This window comes from Zingiber officinale, chromosome 2A, assembly GCF_018446385.1.
Source record: "Zingiber officinale cultivar Zhangliang chromosome 2A, Zo_v1.1, whole genome shotgun sequence".
NCBI classification, from domain to species: domain Eukaryota; kingdom Viridiplantae; phylum Streptophyta; class Magnoliopsida; order Zingiberales; family Zingiberaceae; genus Zingiber; species Zingiber officinale.
In genome coordinates, this window is record NC_055988.1 from 82129051 (window position 1) to 82143034 (window position 13984).

Genomic DNA, 13984 nt, shown 5'->3' on the forward strand with positions numbered 1-13984 from the left:
CTTGGGTAGTAATGATGTGTTGCTAGATACCGCTCATTACTTATGCTTTTAAATGAGTTTAGAAGCATTACCAACGTTACAAAAACCTATAGGGTCACACACAAAGGATAATTAGATGGAGATTAGGTTCATATGATGAACCAAGAGTATTAGATTCATGTGATGAATCAAATTGGATTAAGAGTAATCCTAATTAAGCTAATTGAGTTGGACTTAAGTTGATTCATGTGTTCAATGAGTCTAATTTAAATTATGACTCATTGAATCAATTTAATTAAATGAATTAGATTCATTATATTAAGTTGGTTTGAATCAAATGGTTAGATTAGATCAACCATGAGAGAGATTTAGTCAAGTTTGACTTGACTTGAGAAGAAAGATAAAAGGTCAAGTTTGACTTGGCCATTTGCCACCTCATTTGTGAGTTGACATTAGGAGAACAAATGATGATGTGCCACATCATCAAGGCTAGCACATGTGTGTGCCACCTCATGGAGGTTACAAATCCCCTTTCAATTTAATGTGGTCGGCCACATTAAATGAGAAGGAGTTACACATGTGGCCGGCCACTTTTGTGAGTGAATGAGATTGATTTTTCATTTAAGCCAATTGATTCCATCATCTTCCTCCTTGCATCTTCTTGCTCTCCCTCTCCTCCTCCTTGGCCGAAACCCTCTAGGAGTGCTAGCACACTCTAAGGCTCTCCCTCCATTGATTTGTTCGTGTGGATACTTCTAGAGGAGTGTCTACTTTGACACTCTCGAGATCCAGCACCCTTTGGACGAGCAAGATTGCGAAGGGCAACGCATCAAGGGTAAAAGGCTCTTCCTAGTGTAGATCTAGGCTTTAGTAAACTCGTACTCGAATTTTGTTTTATTTTACTTCGCACGTATCCGGTGGCATGGGAATCGGGGTTTCCGCAACGCGAAAAAACGATTTTTGCGGCCCGAAATTCTCAACAATAACTTCTAAAAATATCATAATTTTTTTACAAAATATTCAATTAAAACAAGAAACTAAATCTTTTTTCCTCTCTCCCAAACCATTGTTTCTCTCTCGATATTTTTTCCCTCTCCCCTCCCGTGTTTTCTTCTTCCTCCTAATCCCCTTTCTTTTTTTCTCCTCCGTAGTTTTCTTCCTCTCATAATCCCCTTATTATTCTTTCTCTGATCCTAATTTTACTCTCAAAATCCTCCGCTGCTCATTGATACTGCTGCTGTCCATGTTGCTATTACCACACCCCGCGATCATCAGCATCGTTATTGTTTGCTGCCAGCGCTAACGTCGTCGCTTCACTGATGCTCCATAACAAATGCTTTTTTATTGAGGTAAAGTTTTTTACATTATCTCTTTCAATTACAAATTTAAGTGGTGAAAAAATGTATAGTGTTAATTTGTCGTACATTTATATTTTTGTTTGCAAATATGTCAAATATTTATAGATATTGAAATCTTCCATACATTTGATGTTTGATTTGTTATATGAAGGTGATCAATTTCATTGACGACCGTTCAAAAATTTGATCAATTAAATTATATCATTTATTGCAACGCATCATATAATTCAATATAAGAAAACCCGCAATTAGCGATAAAATTTAATTTCTATCGCTAATTAATGACCGAAATAAATTATTATTGCTAATTTAGCGATAAAATTTTGGGTCAATTCCATCTCTATACTTATTTAACCTATTCAATTAGCTATGAAAACTTAATTCTATCACTATTTTAGTAGCATAATACGTTTTCGTCACTATTTTAGCAACTGGATTAAGTTTCCGTTACTAATTAACTTTCAATTAAGGTTTTCATTCTCGATTTTTTCTTTCCAGCACCCCAAAATCTTTCTCTTTGATCAACCTCCTGCACAGGCATGCATCCTATTAGTATGCTTGATCTTCTCCCCTTCCCTCTCCTCTCTTAGCGATGGCTTGGTGGCGACCTCACGGCGAGGTCTCGCTTTGGCCGCGGCCTCGTGGTGAGGTCTTGCCTTGGTTGAGGCCTTGTAGCGAGGTAGTGAGGTCGGGCGCGACCTCAAGAATGTACCATGGTTAATTTGAATTCACTTCTTGATTGCAAATTTTGACTACACCACTAATCCCGAACCCAATTAACTTCTTTGGCTTTTGATAATTTTGCACTAACCTTCCCCATAGAGTCATGACGGATGACGAGGATAGAATAGAGAATTAATAGCAAAAGTTAAAATCGATACCTGGCGAGGATCCCACTACTTGAAAAGGAGATAAATCACAAGACTTCACCTAACAGTAACGATACATGCCGCACCCACTTAGAATTGACCACATATCTAACAACAACATCCATACATGAACTAACTATGCTAGCTCGTAGGGCAAGACTATAGAATAGAGAATTGATTGCATCGAAAGCTGAAGCCAACTGCTTTTGCCCTATTTCGTGGGAAGGGAAAGTCAAAAATGCTTCTACGAAAGAGATTTGTAGCCCTTTAGATGAGTGATTCTGTCCAAATAAAGAATAAATGAATCTTCACTCGGGACCCTTTACAGAGCCTTAGCAATAATAAAGGTGTATCACCGTTAATACTGCATTATCAATGATCCGGATATGTGAGAGGGTCAAAGGCAATTAAGAGAAAGAAGAAGGGCATTTTTGTAATTGGACATTTAGGGTTTTCTTTTGGTGGTTAAGGCAAGTACGGGGAGAAAAAGAGGGGGGGGGGATCCGCCGCCAGCGACAGAGGAGAAGGGGTTTTTGGTGGTTCTGCCGCCGCCACATAAAGGAGAAAAAAGAGCTTCTTCTTGATCCATCTTCAACGACGTCGGAGGAGGCCGCCGACGATGATCATCTTCGAGGCACCTCCTCCCTTCTCTCTCGACATCGTGGCCTCTCGCCGTTGTTGCCGGCGCATCTCGCGTCTCCGCCGCCACCGAGCCGTGGCTCCATGCCATCGCGCCCTAACCGACAGCATCGTCTGTTCCTTCTTCGCCGGAACCGGTCGCGGGCCGCCATCTCCTCTTCTTTTATTCGCGCAAGCAGCGTTCCGCCGACAAGCATCACAGTGAGTTCTCCATGCCTCCACCCCCAGCGACGGGTGCCGCTGCTGCCGGCTAGCACCGCCTCCTCCAGTTGCAGCCGGCTTCCCCCGCCGTCACTACTACTTCCGGCGACTATCATAGACACCGTCGGCGTCTCCAGTAGCCCCAGACACCTCCTCCACCGCTGCCGGCACTTCTAGTGGCCGTTGCCGACGACTACAGCGGGTACTGCCTCCTGGCAGCAGTCCACCGCCATCATCCGTGCGGTAGTTCGCCGCCACCCTCCGAGCAGCCGTCGTTCAGGTATCGTACTATGTCTGTATGCCGGCCTGCGAGCTTAGAGTGTATTCAGCCTTCGTGCCGCTGTTGTATTCCAGCCTGCGAGCCGAGATTGTAGTCGGACAGTGCGCCATTCTACGGATCCATATCGCATCAGGCTCCAAGCCACTGGAGCCAACTACTCACTGGGCGGACATATATCTACTATTCAGAGCCGTGACGACTCGGTCAGTATCCCAATCAGTTCATCCATCCATCCGAGGGCGCCCCCCTGGGCCAGGGTAAGTTCTCGTACTCGGTATCTGTTCATTTTATTGCTATACTATTATGCGGTTACTTATACGTCTGTGGGATTCGCCTCAAGCACCGAGGTACCAGAGACCGGGGAAACCCGGTCGCTGGATACAGGTACAGTTGACCGGAGGAGGACTTCTGACGATCTGGTCAACGTAGAGGACAGCTCACCACCGGGTCAAGAGGATGCGGTCAACCCTCCAGACACGTCATACCGACAGATTCGTCTTCTCAGCTTTCAGACAGGAACAATCGATATAAAGGATTTAACCATACAAGATGGAATGAAGCAACCACAACCAATTAAGGAATTGTGAGCATAAGTTTAACTAAGAGAGCAACTTCACTAAGGGAAATAAGCAGAATTGTTGGGGAAAAACTAGCTAGTTGCTGATGTTCTCACAAAGGAAGCCTTTAGAAGATATTGCTTTCATGTACTTTTAGAAGACATGCTGAGTTTCAGTTGGAATAGTTTGTAACATCGCTCTTAAGGCGAAAAAAAGATCTGATTTAAATAGAAAATTCCAAAATACTGTTGCATATAAACAACTAGTCAATGTTACTGAAATACTAAAAAATATACATTTTTTCACTGAAGTTAAAGAAGTAAATCCAAGAAAAAGAAGTTTGGCTACAATTACACATAATACTAATTTGACCAATATGAAATTGTAAAGTATGAAAACAAATAATGAAATAAGTTCAAATGATAGGAGAAACATTTGGAAACTAAAATTGCATTTTGTCAATGCTTTTTAATATGTGTAACCCTTCTGGAACATCCCCTTTTTAGCCTCCTCAGTCTCCCCCTCTTCCGAATACCGACCTAGTTGAGCTAGTGAATTTGCATTTGCACGAATCAAGAGAGCCTTTTGAGCAGCTCCGATATTCTCTGGCCGTCCTTGCCAAGTTTTCAAGACAGTATTTTGAAGAGCACGGGCATACGAGAACGAGACATGCCATGGGTTAGGGCCTTGATTCATAGCATTCAAGTTCAAAGTCGCTTCGACCTCGGATTGACCTCCAGAAAGAAACTGATCAAAAAACAGGTTGTCACAATCATTTTAAATCATATCATTGTCTAGACCACTAAACTAGATGGGAAGAGTAGCGAATGATGTAATGATAGATACGTAAGCATACCATGATTCCAGGAACTGCAGGAGGCACCCTCCTATTTAGCATTTTCAGTGTATATTTTGCGATGGTCTCTGGGGATGCTTTCTCCTTATGCTCAGCACCTGGGGTCACCATGCTAGGTTTGAGCAAAATGCCCTCAAACACCACATTGTTCTTGGCCAAATAGAAGAAGACTTCTGCCCAAACTTTCTCGGCAACTTGAAGAGTTCTTTCAATTGAGTGATCTCCATCAAGGAGAATCTCAGGCTCCACGATCGGGACAAGTCCATTGTCCTATAATGTGGTAAGAATTAAAGATAACTCAAATCCGGTAAAACTAAATAATTACCAAAACAATATTAAATTAAGTGATTACCAAAATAAAAAGTAGACCATAGAATAGACTAAGTGGCATTAATTGTGAAAGGCATGGAGAAGAGCATGGTATATTAACTTCATCTGCTCAAATTTTATATGCAAAGGAAACTTCATGCTTGACTTAATGCACTATCACCTTTAAGATTATACACATCAATGATCTACTACAAAGGGTAACATTCCTACAATACTTTTGTCAATTTTAAAAAAATAATAAAGGAAAAAAACTTGAAATTTCAATAAAAAAATAACATAGGTTGTCTCATTTACCTGGGCAATAGCAGCATAACGAGCAAGTCCCCATGCAGCCTCCTTGACAGCCAGAGCGGAAGGTCCAGAAGGAATGCTGACAACTGTTCCCCTGCAAGTTTTTTATAGAGTAATTAAAAGATACATATCGACATATTGGATCGAGTACAATATCGATAAAGCCAACAAGTAAGATGTAAAAAAAACTACACAAACCATTTGGCAAAACGTGCGCCTTGTTTGTAATACTCAGCACATCTCGAGGCCAATCCATCCAACCCTTGGCACCAAGATTCATTGTTTGATCCAGGTAATGGAACCAAACCCTTGACAATGGAACAAAGAAAAACAAACTTCAACATTTCATGCAAGTAAAACCGAAATTTTCATAACTCTGATATATAATAATTACCTTATCAACCTTAATACCGGGCATGATTTTCTCATGGAGTAAGCAATCCACAAACTTCTTTCCATCCGTGCTGGATTGGTATAGCGTTTCCTCAAAAAGAATAGCCCCAGAAACATATGCACCTAGACCCGGAGTGGTCAACAAAAGCTGCCTATAAGCTTGGCGGTTTTCTTCTGTATTCTCCATACCAATTGAAGCAAGCCTCTTTCCACATGTAGCATTTGATTCATCGACAGCAAGAATTCCACGCCCAGGCGAAGCAATAGATTTCTAGAGTAGTAAATGAGCAAGCAATTGGCTAAGCAAAGAAAAAGAGGCAGACAAACACGGACAATGTTTATTTTGCTTCAAAATAAAAGTGATGAATCATTCACCAATCTACATTGCTTGATAATGATCTTCCCTTTCTTTCTTATAGAGATAAATCTACACTGCTTTACAAATGGCTATCCTTCTATAGTATCCTTTTGAGCCATCTTCTTTTTGAATTTTTTGTACAAAAATTGTCATATGGTCATCTCACAAATAAATAATAAAGAAAAGGATCCAAATAATGATATATCATCGAACTGTATATCGACAATACTAGTGAAAAAGTATCAGATCCAACGTCCAATTACATGTTTAGTGAGAACTACAACATTGATACAGCTTTACCTAGGCGGATCAAGCATATTATCTACTATAAGAGCTTTGAGTTCCTATGTCCATGTACGGACACATTCCCATAAATCCCATCAATGCCTTCAGGGCGAGTCAGAAGGATAAACCTAGAAATCAGGAAGGTAAAGAAGTTTAGGTCGACTCACAGCAGTCTGTACGAGCTCGTCGGTGTACGATCCGGCCCTGATCGGGCGCACGGCGACGCGTCGGGGCACCGCCGTCCGAGGGGAGTTTCTCCAGGCGAAAGGCCCCTTTCCGGCGATCCATTGGCTCGACGAAGCGGTCAGTTGCAACGACGCCATCGCTCTTTCTTCGTTGCGAAAATCAAACTGCTTTGATGAATCGATTAATTGCATATGTCTATTTATAGAGACTTTAATATGCCTTTCCAAATTAATAATAAATTTAATAATCTATTTTTTAAATAAATTAATAATAAGTCTAATAGAAAAAGAAAAAGTCTTTTCGACAGAAAATTAATAATAAATTTAATAATCTATTCTAACAGATAAAAGAAAAAAAAATCAATAATGTTTTTTAAATAAATTAATAATAAATCTAATAGAAGAAGAAAAAGCCTTTTCAACAGAAAATTAATAATAAATTTAATAATATATTCTAATATACAAAAGAATATGTCTAATAACTGTTTTTTTAATAACTAATAAGTCTAATAATTTGTTTAAAAAATATATATAATACGTCACCTTCCAAAAATTATATTTCATATGTTTATTTATTTATTATTTAATTTCTATTCATTCATCTTTATTCATTATACTTGTCTTGACTGAATTAGCCATCATATAACATGATAGATTGTCAAAGCAAAGCAAAATAAAGTCGACCAAACCTAAAGAAATAACTCATAGGGTGATTTATTTTTTTTTATCAGAAATGGCCGATTGTCCGAGATCAGCCTATAACTTTTTATCAAATATTATACTGAAAATTTATGTTTTATTTTTTTTATATATAATATACTCGTGTTTAACAATTAAATCAATACTCATCCATATGCACTGTAACATCATTTACACAATAACATCAAGCTAGCCGCCATCGCCGTCGTCTATGGAAGCAGACATATAAAATGAATTGTCAAATACCTTGATAAATTGATATAGACGCGAACTCTCATGCGCTTTAATTGGGCTGGGCCTCGGTTGGACAAGTCTACGATAAGAAAACTGACCGATCGGACCTAGACCCACATGGCTCATATTAGATTAAAAAAAATACCTTGATAAATTATATATTTGCAGTGGAATATTATTAAATTTATTATTTTAATTCGGCCATAATTTCAAATAAACATCAATAATTTTAACAAAAGCCCAATTTTTATTGGGTTGTCAGTTTCAGCCTACTGAGTTTAGATAAGATTTGCGTTGAATTTAAATTTTAAATATAGAGTGTAATTTTGATTTTGTTAGTGAATATTTAAAGGGGAAGTTGTCTTTAAATCTCCATTGACAATTTCAACTTCCTTGTTAGTCACCGAGTAAGAATTTATTTTATTACCTTCGGTTTTAATTAAACTCTCTAATATCTTTTCCCTCATGATTCTCAATATCTGCTTTTACCCTAAATCATCGACAACCATGCTCATCAATTGGAGTCGGTGGTTAAAATCAGAGAGACGACAGGACCTTTGAAGTGAAGCAGCACCTTCCTTTATTCAAACTAAGGGAAAAATCAATGAACAAGAGAAAAATGTAAGATTTTTTACTAGACGTTATAATTTTTTTCATTGAAATTGTAGCTTTATGAATGGATTTGTGTTTGATCATTTTCAATTAAATGATTCTATGAGGGGTTAGTTTTCTGATTAGGTTAACGTAATTTACTGTCAATTAAAGAGAAGCAACGTCTTATTTTTTGTTTATCTATTTCATGCCCAATATTAGTGTTTAGTTTTTTTTATTATATTTATATTTCATCTATATCCATTGTGGAGTGATTATCTGGAAATTCTTTAGAGTACTTAATTTTATGCTTAAATTTTTATTGTTTAAGTCTTAAATTGAAATATTGTTCAATTTTTAGAAATTCTCTAGAAAAATTAGTTTTTGTCTTGAATTTTATATGAATGAAGTTTTGATTTATAGTTTTTACATTATGAATTGAATGTTATGTTTTTGTAGATTAGGTCGAAAATAGATTCTGGAAATGGGCCTTACAACCTTACGTTTTTTGGGTAGTTGTAAGTGCAAGAAATAATTATTTGTGATTTCAATTTTCAGTGGTTATAGTTGATATATTTGTGGGTCTTGCCAAAAAATATGGAGAAATTACTCCCGAATTATGATTTACAATACGTAGCTCTGCAATATAAGATGTACGTGACTTTGAATGATGATTATGATGTCTTTAATATGATGCATCTTCATATGTGTATGAAACTCAACATGATCCATTTGAAGGTAGAGAGTATAAATGAATGTGTCGGCAACCTACATTTTGTGAGGTAAATTATTATATCCTTTTTCTTATTGTCGTTGTGATAATATTTTATATTACATTTGGCATAAGTGTATATGATATCGTTTATTTGACACTACTAATCGTATTTACATTCAATACTTTCATTATATATGTATAATATATATCTATTTTATACTTGTTTGTATATGATGCATCTTAATAATTTTGTATCAAACTGGTAAGGGTTGAGGAGGAACACACACAATCAAGGAGTGATGAGGAGATCAAACATGCTCCATTGTCGAATACTCTAGATGCTTGGATTAATTGCATCCATGGCGAAGAGAAAAAATTCGGAGATGTTGTTGATTTTAGAAGATGAATTAAAAACTATGTTGTTGCTACATGACGTTCATTTTTATGCTATTTGTAGTGAAAGGAGTTATGGATGGAGAATTTATGCTTCAAAATATAAAAAAATAGTATATTTGGAATCTAAAAATGCAACTTGCATCATACATGTGGTGAGAATAATCTACATAGTAGAAGACATCCTAAAGCAAATGCAACTTGGATCGCTAATGTAGTGAAAGATAAATTAAGAGCAGAACCCTCGTATCACCCTTTTACAGTTCAGAAAGACCTGCAAAGAGATTATGGGATAGAGTTAAACTACCACAAAGTGTGGAAAGGTAAGGAATTAGCGATGCATGATATTCATGGTACATAAAAGGTATGCTATGACAAGCTAAGATGGTATTGTCATGTTATTTGAAAAACAAATTCTATCAGTATTGCTGAGAGTTAGATTGATCCTGTAACTAATAAATTTAAATAGTTATTCATTTGTTTCCATGCATATGCAGTTGGTTTTATTATTGGTTGTAGGCCGTTGATTTTTTTGGATGAGATTCATATAAATAATAAGTATAAAGGTAGTATCGTAGTTACTATGTCGAAGGACGCCAACAATGATCTTTTTACAATTGCTTATTCTGTAGTGGATGCGGAGAATGATACTAATTGGGAATGATTTTGTTATCAGTTGAGAAGTATCATACTTTCATTTTAAAGCTTTTCGTTCAATGAGTTCATATTTTTCTTTGACAAATGCCCTGGGATTATGAAGGCAGTTAAGCAACTATTTGTGGATAGTCACCATTCGTATTGTTTGAAGCATTTAGTGGATAATTTTGTCAAGTAAGTAAGTTAATTACTTACTTTCGTTTAGAAAAATTTTACTTTAATTTTTATATTAATACATATTTTGAGGGCAATTTACGAATGTTTTGAATTTGAAATGTTTTTTGTTTTTGTTATTCTAAGTGTTGTAAAGTTATCCAAAACATAACAAAACGCACTGGTTTTCAGTATTCAATAAAGCTGAGTATGTTACATCTTTACAACAGCATAAACAACATATAAACAATATCATATACTCTATATCACTTACCATAGGGTTTATTGCACATTCCCAACCACAAAGTTGGACAAATGTTTTATTTTTTGGTGATAGATGGAGTATTATGAATAATAACATAGCCAAATGTTAGAATAATTGGGTTAAACTAGCTCATTATCTCCCTATTGTGACTATGGTGGACACATACACATGCAAATCATGAACATGATGCACTTGCGACATGAATCGACCTTGACAATGGTTAAGGAATTAAGTCCAAGAAAGAAGAAGATTGTTGCTAGTGTTTATCTTTAATCCCAAAATTTAAGAGTGCATTGGTCATGTAATTGAAAGTTTGAGATAGTTGATGGTGAAAAATCCTTTGCTGTTGATTTAATGGATAAGAGTTGTTCATGCAGAGCTTGGCAGAACAATAAGCTTCCATACAAGCATGCTTGCACTGCTATTAAGTTGAAGTCATTTTCGTTATATGATTTTTGTGACAAATATTTCAAGACTAGAATGTAACATCAAATATACAAAGAAATTATTAATCTAATCCTAACTTTTGGCATTAACAAATCAAATCTTGATAAGGAAATGTAATCAATGCTCTAATGTGCGCAGTCAGACAGGTCGTAGTAGGACTAAGAGAATATCATCGCAAGTTGAAACACGTGTATCAAAGTGTAATCGTTGCCATATAAAAGACCACAATAGACGTAGCTTCAAAGAAGCTATAAACTAGCTGTATTTATTTGTTTCATTAAAATGTTGTTTCAATGTTTCAACATGCTTATTTGTTAATGCATGTTGTAAAAAGTAACTTTAATTTCCAAAATTAGCTTCCAGGACTGCATGGCGAGGCACATGACCTTCTTGGATATGGGAGCATCCACCACCGCCTAGACAAAGTCTTTTAAGGAAAGCTAATATTTAATTTCCTTATATAACTCTAGGTTTAACCAAAAAGAACAATCGAATTACAAATTCGATAAACTAGCTGTATTTATTTGTTTCATTAAAATGTTGTTTCAATGTTTCAACATGCTTATTTGTTAATGCATATATCACACTTAGTTTTATGCAATTTTACTATGTATTTTTTGTGGGTAGCCTAATAATTCTTTTTACACTTCCACAGGAAAAAGAGATTACTAGAAAGGGAATCAAGCATGGTCTTACGTTCAAGATGGCATACACGTTCAAGTGGCAACATTGGTGATTTACATATTGTTTGATGATTTTTTTTCTGGAAATGTTGTGCAAAACTTGGTTTGTCTCAATATGTAGTCATTGTAGTATACTATGATTATTTTGTTTTTATATGTGGTTGTATGGTGGGAACTTATGGTTGTGTTTAGGGTTTATGTTAACTTTGTATCATGCATGTATGGTGGGAACTTATGGTTGTGTTTGGGGTTTAGGTTAACTTTGTATCATGTATTAGTTATTGTTGTGTTTGTGGATGATGTTAGACACTTGAATAATATGTGTTTCTGTTTTGATATTTGATATGTGCTTTAGTTGAAGTAGAGGGTTTATGGATGACCAATTTGTATCCAATTTCGATCAGAAATTTGAGTACAAATTTTGATAAATTGGGTATATGAAATGCAAGGATGAGCATTTAATTAACTGAAATATGGTACCATGAGCATGTTAATAATCACTAATTAACCCTTCCTCATATATGATATATAATGATATTTTCTCAATAAGCATGTGTTATACAATGTATCATCCATTTTGTCATAAAGTTTAGATCTTGGTATCATTTTCAATTTTAGGTACCATTTAATGAAACATGATGCCATCTTAATGTAAGATGGGATCATTTGTTAACATTTATGTATAAATTATGCAAATTCTTCAACCACAAATCCAACTCTCTCGTCGGTCCTTGAGTCAAAAAACATAAGTTTCCTATTAATATGGTACAATTTGTTAACATTTAGGTATAAATTATGCAAATTCTCCATACGTAAATGTTGTTCAATTATACCCAATTAAATTATATACATACTTGAATTTGAATATAGTGTATGGAATCAGTTAGTGTTGTTTAGTGGGGACCACAACATTCTAATTAGTTCCTAATTTGCATTCAAATGTACTTGATAATTTACAAATAGTATTGTAATTATGTACATATATACCTGAATTGGAGTCAATTATACTTGATTTCTTGAGGCAACGTGACCTATAGAGAGAGTCTTACTTGGATACTCAAATTTTGTACAATTATACTTAATTAAATTATACACAAACTTGAGTTTGAATATTTAGTACCTAATAAAGTAGATTATGTACTTTGATTAAGAGTGTGAAGCAATAAATCGAGCAATAGTATCATTGACCTTAATCCCCCTAGAAATAATCATCCATAGTGGTTCTATTGACAACAACATTATATTGATTAGTGGGGACCACAATATTTCAATTAGCGTCTAAGTTACATCCAAATGTACTCGATAATTTATAAATAATACTGCATTTGTGTATATATATACCTGAATTGGAGTCAATTGTATCCGATTTCTTGAGACAATGAGACCTATCGATGAGTCTCATACCTGGATACTCAAATTTTCTACAATTATACTCAATTAAATTACATACATGAATTTGAATATTTAGTACCTAATAAAGTGAATTTTATATCTTGATTAGGGCTGTAAACAAGCCGAGCTGAGCCGAGCCGAGCTTTGGGATATTCAAGCTTGTTTAGGGGTGTCAATTCGGATGGGTCGAGTCGGGTTGGGTTGGGTTGGGTTGAGTTTTTTTTTAACCCAATCCGAACCCGACCCGAACCCGAGTTCAACCCAAAACACCTCAACCCAAACCCGAACCCGACCAACCCGATCAACTCGAACCCGACCCACATAACCCGAAAATCCGATTAAAATGACTTTTTTTTAGCTATTTTCCCTGTAATTCTTCACTTTTATCTCAATACTCCATCATTATCATACAAACATGATATTAATATACATAAAAATATCTAAATTTTTAAAATAAAATTTGATTTAACCCCAAAAAACCCTATATTTAAGTCACCCCGGGTCAACCCGGGTCAACCCGAACCCGACCCGATCCAACCTGAAATTTTTTTACCCTCCAACCTGAACCCGACCCGAACCCGAAAATGCCCAACCCGAACCTGATTTTTTTCGGGTCGATTCGGGTTGGGTCGTCAGGTCGGGTTCATTTTTGACACCCCTAAGCTTGTTTGATAAGCTAACCAAACCGAGCCGAGCTTAAAATGAACCAACCTTTTGAAATGAGTGTTCAAGCTTGACTTGGTTTATTTTTTATGAGTTTGAGCTTGTTTGAAACTTGGCTTGAGTTTGATTCATTTAGATGTTATCAAGCTCTTAATTCAAGCTTGGCTTGAGCTTGGCTCGAGCTTGACTTGAGCTTGTTTCGAGCTTTGTTCGTTTAGATGTTATCAAACTCTCTTAATTCAAGCTTGTTTGAAACTTTTAGTTGTTTGATTGATTGTTAAGTTTGATAATTTAAATTTATTTATTTATTTATCATATTGAAAAGAGTATTATTAATGAATATAGTTCGTGGACATTATTCATGAACGTTGTTCACGAATGTTAACGAGCTGAACACATATGTGTTCAAGCTTGTTTGTTTATCTTAACAGGCTGTTCAAGCTTGTTTGTTTAATTAATCTTATGTATATTGAACGAACACAAACAAGGTCTTACTAAACTAAACACCAAG

The 13984-nt window shown here is 35.9% G+C and overlaps 1 protein-coding gene across 1 annotated transcript; it reads right to left on the reverse strand.

The window, feature by feature from the left end:
- Positions 1-4169: 4169 nt before the first annotated feature.
- On the reverse strand, positions 4170-6747 carry LOC122041348 (fructose-bisphosphate aldolase 1, chloroplastic-like). Its single transcript, XM_042600993.1, has 6 exons — positions 6564-6747; positions 5755-6024; positions 5559-5668; positions 5364-5454; positions 4740-5009; positions 4170-4630 (listed from the first exon to the last, which is right to left on the reverse strand). The coding sequence occupies exons 1-6, from the start codon at positions 6717-6719 to the stop codon at positions 4352-4354; spliced, it is 1176 nt and encodes a 391-aa protein (XP_042456927.1). The 5' UTR covers positions 6720-6747; the 3' UTR covers positions 4170-4351.
- Between the last annotated feature and the right edge of the window lie 7237 nt (positions 6748-13984).

Excerpts from the sequence above, each read along its gene's own strand:
- LOC122041348 (XM_042600993.1), bottom strand. The coding sequence starts at position 6,719 with ATGGCGTCGTTGCAACTGACCGCTTCGTCGAGCCAATGGATCGCCGGA. Across the intron at positions 5,669-5,754 it reads CCGGTATTAAGGTTGATAAG|GGTTTGGTTCCATTACCTGG; the intron begins GTAATTATTATA and ends TCCATTGTCAAG. Across the intron at positions 5,455-5,558 it reads GGCGCACGTTTTGCCAAATG|GGGAACAGTTGTCAGCATTC; the intron begins GTTTGTGTAGTT and ends AAAAACTTGCAG.